Here is a 10,000-nt window from a genome sequence, read left to right as displayed (position 1 = left end):
GCAACCCTATCCGGCGGCAGCCATCACGCTGACAGCATCTTATAGACATTTTAAAAAGCGGCAAATAAAAGACGTCAACAAGAAGCAAAACATGTTTCCTACGAGCCAATCAAGCCTGAAAATGAGAGGTTTGGGATGGGTAGCTAGGGTTTCATCAGTATACTGGACGGTCCATTGGTGAGGACATGAACTGTGTGTGTGTCAGGGCTTGACACTGGCACCTGCCAACCGGCCAAATGCTGGTAAAACTTGGCTGTGGCTGGTAACAATTTCAGTGTCACTCACTAGCCAATTTGGCAGGTAGCTTATTCTATGGTATGATATATCAGAATACCCTGCAATATACTGCACTTTGCCCCCTGTATATCAATTTTATATCAATTGTTTGTAGAAGTTTGAGAAAAAGCTCAGTTACTCATTTTATATTTGTATGATTTATTTCCATGTAGAAATTTCCATGCACTCATCTTCTGAAGTTAGAAAGCGTCATGATAAATAAAAAAAATAAACAATATCAAATTTGTGGCTAGTAGAATAGCTGAATGGCAGTGACTTCGGAAAACCACTAGCCACAATAGCCAGTAAGCGAAAAAGTTAATGTGAAGCCCTGGTGTGTGTGTGTGTGTGTGCGTGCGTGCGTGCGTGCGTGTGCATTTGCATGTGTGTGTGTTATGATATGTGAATATGTGAGGTGTAAATATCCTATGTGTATGCATCTGTGTGTGTGCATGCGTGCATGCGTCCGTGTGTGTGTGTGCATGCGTGCCTGTGTGCGTGCGTGCGTGCGTGCGTGTGTGTTGACAGGTGCTGAGCCTGGACAGGAGGGTGTTGGAGCTGGATGCGCTGGTGCGGTCTAAAGAGGAGAAGGCTAACACCACCAGAGCTGAGCTCCAGCCGGACATCCAACAGGGCCAGAGGAACATCAAGACCATCCAGGAGTTCCAACAGGTGGGGAAACACATTCACAATCACCCCCTATAGCAGTGGTGAAAAGCATTTATAATCTCTCCCTATAGCAGTGGTGAAACGCATATACAATCTGCCAGGAACCAGGAGTTACATTACTTCCGGTGATCTTCTGTCAGGAATTACATAACTTCCTGTGGTCTTCTCTTTCTGTCAATCATAATATATAACAATCATGTGTGTAGATCAACTGACCAGGTGCGGGATACATAATGATGAAAAATGGTGGTTAAAGAACCACACAAAACTGACTCGTATGGTTCCAATGGATCTGAATAGTTCCATTGGATCTGTAGGTCTTATGCAACAATCTGGCTAGTATGTTGTGCAGACTATATCTTTCATCTTTCATCACAGTTACATGAAAACTCCTCCAAACTACAGTACTTCACTGGAAATTAATCTGTGGGTATTTCTCAAAGTGAAGTGTCCTTGCTAGGAATAACGCCCATTTTCACCAGGTGTATCCAATTACTAATTACACTTAAAGGGACACTGTGTGAGATTTTTAGTTGTTTATTTCCAGAATTCATGTTGCCCATTCACTAATGTTACCTTTTTCATGAATACTTACCACCAGCATCAAATTCTAAGTATTCATTATGACTGGAAAAATTGCACTTTTCATACATGAAAAGGGGGATCTTTTCCATGGTCCGCCATTTTGAATTTCCAAAAATAGTCATTTTTAGCATATGCAAAAATGACTGTACTTGGACCATACTAATATAAAAACAATTATTTGTTTATTACTCAGTTAACTTTCATGTAAAGATCAAATTTGGCAATAGGCAGCCCAGTTTCAATGAGCAGCATAGTTGCAGTACCTTTTTTGACCATTTCCTGCACAGTGTCCCTTTAAAACTAGTTATTGGATAGTCTTTGGTGAAATCCGTGAAAAATGGCCGTTACTCACCCTAGCGAGGCTAGGACACTTCCCTTTGAGAAATACCCAGTGTTTATACGCGACCTTCTCTTTTAGTACATCATGAATTCTCTCTCTATCTTAGCAGAGAAGAGAAGAGGAGGTCAAAGGTTAGCTCTCTTTTGTTAGTCTGCTGACTGGAAAGGAGTGAATGAACTGCTGCAACGGAATTGCTGTCCAAAGTCATTTTTCACATCTTTTATTTTCTTCTCTCTATCTTCTATGCTGCTTTTGCTGTCACTACCCGGTATGAGTCAAATGCAGGTGTGAGTTGTGCATGTACAGACTTATGTAAGGAAAGACCTTTTTTTTTACCTTTAATTGAGATGGTGACAGGAAAGTACTGGGAGAGAGAGATGGGGGAATATCAGGTACCTTGGCCCAGAAGCGAACACGGGTCCCCAGCGTATAGTCCAGTGTTAATATAACTCTTATATAGTTGATATTAACTCAATTCAGTGTAATTAAACTTCGGTCAGTGTCACATTCGCTCTGTGTAACGTTTCAAGTGTTAATTCTACTCAATATTGTGTCTGCTCAATATTGTAACATTGAGTGTGTTTATATGCAGTTCAGTATTCCGAATATGACGCATATCCCAGTTATGATCATATTCGGGATAAGGTGTTTATATGAGCACAGAACGTTATATCCCAGTCTACATTCTTGGCCGTTATAGAATTCTCTTCAAATGCGTATCCCGGCTTCTTTCGAAATACTCCACCAAGTATATTCCGATTTCTCAGTATCCCGAATAAGGGCTTATTCAGGATACTGAAGTGTTTATATGCTCAAACGCAAATTCTGCATACTTAATATCCCGATCATATTCGGGATACTGAACGGCATGTATACGCACTCATTAAGTGTTATACAGGGGTAGCACTGGGTTACTACGCCGACAACCCAGGTTCGATTCTGGCCCGGGTCATTTGCCGAATATACAGTATATATACTGTATATATACTCTGCACAGTTGTTGCAAATACTCTATCTGGAGTTATATAAGTTTACTCTGAAACCTTGACACCCCATTTATTTACCTTGTAGAAGAACCTGGGCCACAAAGAATTGCCTTCCTGCTTATCCGTGACTTCCTTAAGTTAGTGCAGTGGTTCCCAAACTGGGGGTCACTCAGGACCCCTAGAGGGGTTGCGGAGGTACTGAAGGGAGGTTGTGGACAAAAGGGACTTGTATTCACTTGTATGGTTACTAGATGTATTTGCTGTCCTGTGGATTTCTAGCAATATTAGCAGACAAACTATTGATGGACTATTCATGGACTTGCCTAGGTATTTTTTGTCCACTAATATTCTTAGATTTTCCATGAATAGCTTGTCCACTAAAATTGCTAGAAATCCAATGCTAGGGTAACCGGACGAATATACCGGCTGCTATGAGATTGAAGAGACAGAGAATTGCTTCTGTTCAGCAGCACGCGATACGAGGGATTGAAGTGACAAGAGAATGTCCATTACAAGCAGAGCGCAAGCATTCAAACATTCCCATTGGCTGTGGTCACTGACCTCCTACAGTCATTGGCTGTCGCGCCTTGTCGCTGAACCGCGTCATAGCTCATTTGCATAACATTCTCAGGAGTTCAACTACAAACTGTCGCTCTCGTCGCGCGAATTGCCTCTAGTCTCCAGAATCGCTTTTGTCGCGCGACTCAATACAAAGTCAATTACTTCCGTCGCTCGCCTCGCTCATGTCGCGGCCAGTGTATTCGCCCGGTAAGACTATGCGAAAATGTTTTTAAGTCCAAAAGGGGGTCCCTGCTGAAAAGTTTGGGAACTGCTGAGTACGTGGATCATATATTTTGTTCCCTGCCTTAGCAGAGAGGAGGAGGTCATGTACTGCTGTACTGTACTATTGAAGCCTTCTCTTTTGTCTGCCTGGCCAAGTGGAATGCATTGCCTCCTTCAACAGTTCTTCTATCCAGTCACTTCTTTTCACATCTTGTTTTCTAGCCTCTTAGTCTCAAGTTCTATTCTCAACCTTCAAGAAGTTTGAGAAGAATTTTCTCTTTGAGACATTTTTTGCATTCTTTGCAAACCTAACCCAACTCATTCATGTACTTGTGTCCTGTGTAATCTGTGTTATCCTCTACACATTGTAAAGAAGGAATTACTCATTTTTTGCCTTTCCAAGAACTTCCAGGAACTTTGCAAGGAACAGTCATGGTGCAGCCAAGAAAACATGGCACAAATTAAAAAACAACTGGCACAACTTCACAGTGTTAATTCAACACTTAGAGTAATGTCTCCTTCAGAGTCACTTCTATGACAGTTTATTTGATCAACACAAATAGCTGTTTCCATCAAACTTTGTCACAAAATAAATGATACTCAAATAATAAGTATTTCACTAATTAAACATCAACATTAAACCATCAAGTTAAATAAAAAAGAGTAAGCCTACTATTGGACCTAATACACTGTAGCCTTCCCTAGACCTTGCAAAGTAGGAGTTATTTGCAGTAGCATTTATATTTTTTCCTTCCCAAGAGTATTTCATGTGACTTTCATGAGACACGTCGCTGCTATTTACTAGCTTCTCGCTCACTCGCCTACTCGCCACTTGCTCATGGAACGTTCGCTAAACGTTCCCGCGGCTTTAACTTCCAATGCACAGGCGAGAAGTACCGAACTCTGTATTCCATTTGTTTACTCACCCGCCTCCCTCGAAGTTAAAATATTTTCAACTCGGGATCCGCCCACATCACATCGCTTGTACACTCCTCACCTACTAGCCTCCTCGTCTCATTGGAACACATAGACATTCTATTGACTTAACTCGCTGAGCAGGTAGCTCGCTGAGTGAGTAACTAGCAGCGACGTGTGTGAACGAGGCTTACGTGTCTGTTTTGTATGTCCTGTTTTGTAAGCGTCAGAGTCAAAGATGTTTTTGGGGCTCAGACGTCACACGGCGCCATCTAATGCCCATAAACTTATGCAGTGATCTCCGACTGCTGAAGGTATATCCCCGAAACGCGACGCTTCCAGTATCCCCATCATTCCCTCCTCTCCCGTCAACCTATTTATAAACCTATTTATATTAAAAATTCCTTAGAAGCGTCAATAAACCCCAGAAATATTGTAGAGCCATGGTTTCTGTAGGACTCAACAGTCTCTTTCAAGAAATATATATATATATATATATATATTAACACACCGAATCTGGGAGAACTACATCCATCCATTCAAAGTTATCTAAAATTCGTCCGTCTTGAATTCAGCCATCTTGAAAGTGTTGACCTCCAAAATCTAATAAGTTCATGAGCCTACCCTAGAGCATTAACACACCGAATTTGGGACAAATCCATCCATCCGTTCAAAAGTTATCGCATTAACACGAAAGTCCAAACGCGGCAGTGTACACAATGCAAACGCAAAAACCATTACATCCCCGACGTGCTGCGTTTCGGGATATAATTAATTGGTAATTGCTGCTTGATATGCTGCAATGAACATGCGTCTTAGATGGTCCACTGAAAACAAACAAACAAACAAACAAACAAACAAAAATCCATACAATAGTGGCACTGGATGACGTGCCCCTGACGTGTGCTACTACTGAAACGTCACGGACCCGTGTGCCATGTGTGATGTAATGGGATGTGTAATATATATTTCTGCTGCTGTGCTGTTCTCTCCTCCTCCGCATATAATAATCCGTGGTGGCAAAGCAGGGCCATGTAACAACTGTCCTCTCCTCCTCTGTAGCTGACGGGGCTGGCCGAGGGGTTAAAAGTCTCGTCGCTGTCATCCGTGGTGAAAGCCAAGGAGGTGGAGTCCGAGGCCTCGGTCCTGCGGCGAAATCTAGAAGGTCGGTTTCTTTGTGTTTCCTGTCTGTCTGTCTGTCTGTCCTGTCTGTCTGTCATCTGTCAACAACACAGTCCCAACTCCCCACTAAACACACACATCTCTTTCTCTCTCTCTCACACACACACACACACACACACACACACACACACACACACACACACACACACACACACACACACACACACACACACACACACACACACACACACACACACACACACACACACACACACACGCACAAGAAACACACTGCAGTCTGTCTCTGCCCGTCTGTTGAGTTGCCATGCCAACACAGTTTCTCTGTCTCACGGACAAACACACACACAGACATACACACACTTACCCGGGCTCATTCCGTCCCAATGAGAGGTCTTGACGAGGGCTATAGTGGGCAAATAAATAAACAAACACAAGCGATGGGTTCAGCTGAGGGTTTCTACGTGTGAGGAGAGGGTGGATGGGGAGAATGGAGTAGGGGATTGAGTAGAGATGTGGGGCAGATGGATGGAGGATAGAGATGGGCAGGGCTGTACTGGGGGAGGAATGGGGCCCGGGCACTTTTGGCTTAAAGTGATACTGTCCCATTTTTGGAAACAAGCTTATTTTACACCTCTCCTTGAGTTAATAGGGTTTTACCGTTCTCCTGTACTTTCAACCGTTCTCTGAGTATGGCAGTGCAAATTTTACCTCCAAGCTAGCAGTTAACATTGAGTCCTATGAGACCAGTTAGCCGCCGGCTGGTCTCATAGGACTCAATGTTAACTGCTAGCTTGGAGGTAAAATTTGCACTGCTATACCCAGAGAACGGTTGAAAGTACAGGAGAACAGTAAATGCCTATTATTTAACTCAAGGCCATGTGCAATATGAGCTTATTTCCAAAAATGGGACAGTATCACATTAAAGGGGCCCCTCATAATCATAATTAGCGGTGCAGAACGGATTTATTTTATTTATTTTTTTACATTTCTGGAAATAGGGGCCCACGAGGGTGCATGGCCCACCGGGAAATGCCCACTATGCCAGATGGCCAGTCTAGCCCTGGAGATGGGGGGGGCTGTGTGGAGGTTTTTTCAGTGTTTTGTTAGCGCAGGGCAGGGGAAAGTAGAGGATAAGGAGAGAAGGGGAGAGGAGAAGAGAGAAGGGGAGAGGAGAGGAGAGGAGAGGAGAGGAGAGGAGAGGGAGAGGGAGAGGAGAGGAAAGGATGGGATGGAGATGGAGAGGAGAGGAGAGGAGAGGGAGGAGAGGAGAGAAGGGGAGAGGAGAGGAGAGGAGAAGAGAGGGAGGAGAGGAGAGGAGAGGAGAGGAGAGGAGAGGGAGAGGGAGAGGGAGATGGAGATGGAGATGGAGATGGAGATGGAGAGGAGAAGGGAGGAGTGGAGAGGAGAGGAGAGGAGGGAAGAGAGGAGGGGAGAGGTGAGGGAGAGGGAGAGGGAGATAGAGAAGAGGTGTAGATGATTGGGTAGTTGAGGGAAAGAGGAGTCATTATATTCGGTCTGCAAGACCTTTTCACCAAATGTCTACTACTGTTGGCCCACATACACAATGTACAGTATAGCGCAACAAGACTTGTTTGGTAAGACACAGGAATATGAGTGGGCCTAGGCCAATGAAACAGCTCACAGTCGTATGCAACACAATACGTACAAAACATGTGAACTACTATGTTTGATGGGGAGGATGATAAGGGGAGGAGGGGATAATGGAGGCTGGGGAATATGGCATTTGCAGGGAGAGGGGGTACACTGTAAAACAGGGGTGGGGTACCGTTTTCATTCAAGGGGCCACTTCAAATTCCTCCAAGGGCTGTAAAAATCCTCCGAGGGCCATACTATGAACACAAACCAGGATTTCCCCCTGCACTTTAGGCCTATATTGAAGGCACTCACCTTAAAAAACATACCCCACCTTCTCTAGGTCCCCTGAATATAACCTAATTGTAATGTAAATGCAATTTCTAAGATTCCTTTACAAAATATGTCATATTTTATGTGAAGATGCATAACATTGAAATTGTATTGGGAGCCGGTTAAAATGCCCTCAAGGGCTGCTAACGGCCCTTGAGACATAGGTTCCCCACCCCTGCTGTAAAAAATACCAGCTGCCTCAGAATTTCAAGTTAATTTATATCCTTAAATTATATCCTGCTTTTTAAGTTGTGTGAAGCTCTGAATTGCAGCTTTGGGTTCAAACAACACGCACAACTCCACACAGCTTACAATTAAGATATAAATCAAATTGGAATTCCGAGGCAGCTGGTACACTTGTGGTTTCAAGTTAAACCATGTTGTTGCCATTGCAGTGAATACCGGAATAAATTAATTAGTTACGGCCCTTGAGGCTTGTCTTATCCGGCCGCCAATGTTATTTTAATGTTATGCAGTTTCACATGAAATGTGAGATGTTTTGTAAAGCAATCGTAGAAATGCCACTTGCAATACAATTAAAATGTATGTAAAGTGCCGGCTCCAATAGAGGCATCCTGGTTTCTGTTTATAGTACGGTCAAAGAATCTTCTAGTAGAGTAAGATACTTCAGGCTCATACTTTTCCGGGATCCATGTGATGGCAGGTGAACGCTGGCCTGGGTGAAAAGCCGACTGTTGACTCTGGCAAAAGCCATGAGGAATCCGTCTCTGTGGACGGTGGGAGATGGTCTGATCTTACTCTATCATTTAAATGAATTGGAGTTCCAAACTCAAATTAAAACCTATATTGTGCTTTATTAGCATGCCTGTTACGTTATTGCGTCGCAAAAGCATACAAATAACAAAACGAAAGTGTGAATATAGCTACCTTAACCAATCAGTAACAGAGTTCGCGGGTGAGTTCTGCATCACCACTCTCAACTGTTGCTGATTGGCTAAACAGTGAGAGAACTGAGCTCGAGGCTTTTGCCAGATGATGTGCGGAGCCAAAATCTTTGGGTGGAGTACACGGATGGCGTCGCCAGGCTAGGTGAACGCCCCTTTAGGAGAACTTCGGTTAGGAGACCTTTGGAGTCTTGAGGTTGAGAATAAATGGAGTTCCCTTCGCGCTGTAGATGGCGGTAGTGCACATCTTGTGCAAGCCGCCACCAAACACCACAGAAGGAGAAGAAGAAGGGAGGGACAATCCTCCCTTAGGAGACCGAACATGAGCGCACTCCTTTGCACTGTGTGGGCGAAGTTTGGAATATCTTTCTCAACTAGACAAATTTTTGGCATGGCCCTTGAAGGACTTTGAAGTGGCCCCTCACATGAAAAAGGTTCCCCACTCCTGGAGTAGAGAGTTTGGGGAGGATGGAGGTCAGGGCAGGAGGAGATTGATGAGGAGAGACCAGAGTGAAGGTGTGGAAGCAAGGAGGGGGATGGAATTGGCAAGGAGACGGGGTGGGGGTAATGAGGAGAGGGAAGGAGAGGAGAGGAGAGGAGAGGAGAGGAGAGGAGAGGAGAGGAGAGGGGAGAGGGAAGGAGGTGAGAGGAGAGAAGAGGAGAGGAGGAGAGGAGAGGAGAGGAGAGGAGAGGGGAGGGGAGGGGAGGGGAGAGGAGAGAGGGGTAGGTAGTAGTGAGGAGAGGAGAGGAGAGGAGAGGAGAGGAGAGGAGAAGAGAGGGGAGAGGGAGAGGGAGGAGAGGAAAGGAGGGGAGATGGCAGGGAGAGGGGAGAGGAGAGGAGAGGAGAGGAGAGGAGAGGAGAGGAGAGGAGAGGAGAGGAGAGGAGATGGCAAGGAGAGGGGAGAAGATGGCAAGGAGAGGAGAGAAGAATGGGGTGGTAGTGAGGAGAGGAGAGGAGGTGGAAGGAGAGGAGAGGGGAGGGGAGGAGAGGAGAGGAGAGGATAAGAGAGGGGAGGAGAGGAGAGAAGATGTCAAGGAGAGCAGAGGAGAGGAGAGAAGATGAGAGGAGAGGAGAGGAGAGGAGAGGAGGGGAGAGAGGACAGGGGGTAGGTGGTAACGAGGAGGAGGCGTTCAAGTAGCCACTTCATGGCTAGCGTGGTGAATAGTTTGCCACTTACCCAGTACAGCACTGATAGCCTGTCTGTTGTAGACTGGGGATGGGAGACAATGACCGTGCCGAGTACATATACATACATGCCAGCTCGTCTCCCTCCAGTGCCCAGACTGTGTTTGTATATGAGTGCGTGCGTGTGTGTGTGCGTGCGCGTGTGCTTATGTGGGCTGACTCCATGGCATCTGTGTCTGTATTTGTGTGTGTGTGTGTCTCTGTCTCTGTCTCTATGTGTGTGTGTGTGCTTGTGTGTCTCTCTCTGTCTCTGTGTGTATGCCTGTGTGTGTGTGTGTGTGTGTGT

At 45.1% G+C, this 10,000-nt stretch overlaps 1 protein-coding gene across 1 annotated transcript in view; it reads left to right on the top strand.

The window, feature by feature from the left end:
- Nucleotides 1-10,000, top strand: part of lamc3 (laminin, gamma 3) — a 260,022-nt gene that overhangs the window by 228,816 nt on the left and 21,206 nt on the right. The window contains exons 26-27 of the mRNA XM_063211092.1: nucleotides 805-948; nucleotides 5,617-5,719. Of these exons, the coding sequence (XP_063067162.1) occupies nucleotides 805-948; nucleotides 5,617-5,719 (247 nt within the window). The remainder of the gene's footprint in view (nucleotides 1-804; nucleotides 949-5,616; nucleotides 5,720-10,000) is intronic.

The sequence above is a fragment of the Engraulis encrasicolus genome, chromosome 11, assembly GCF_034702125.1.
Source record: "Engraulis encrasicolus isolate BLACKSEA-1 chromosome 11, IST_EnEncr_1.0, whole genome shotgun sequence".
NCBI lineage: Eukaryota > Metazoa > Chordata > Actinopteri > Clupeiformes > Engraulidae > Engraulis > Engraulis encrasicolus.
The sequence above is the reverse complement of the archived record's forward strand: the minus strand, read 5'-3'. Positions and strand labels throughout refer to the sequence as shown.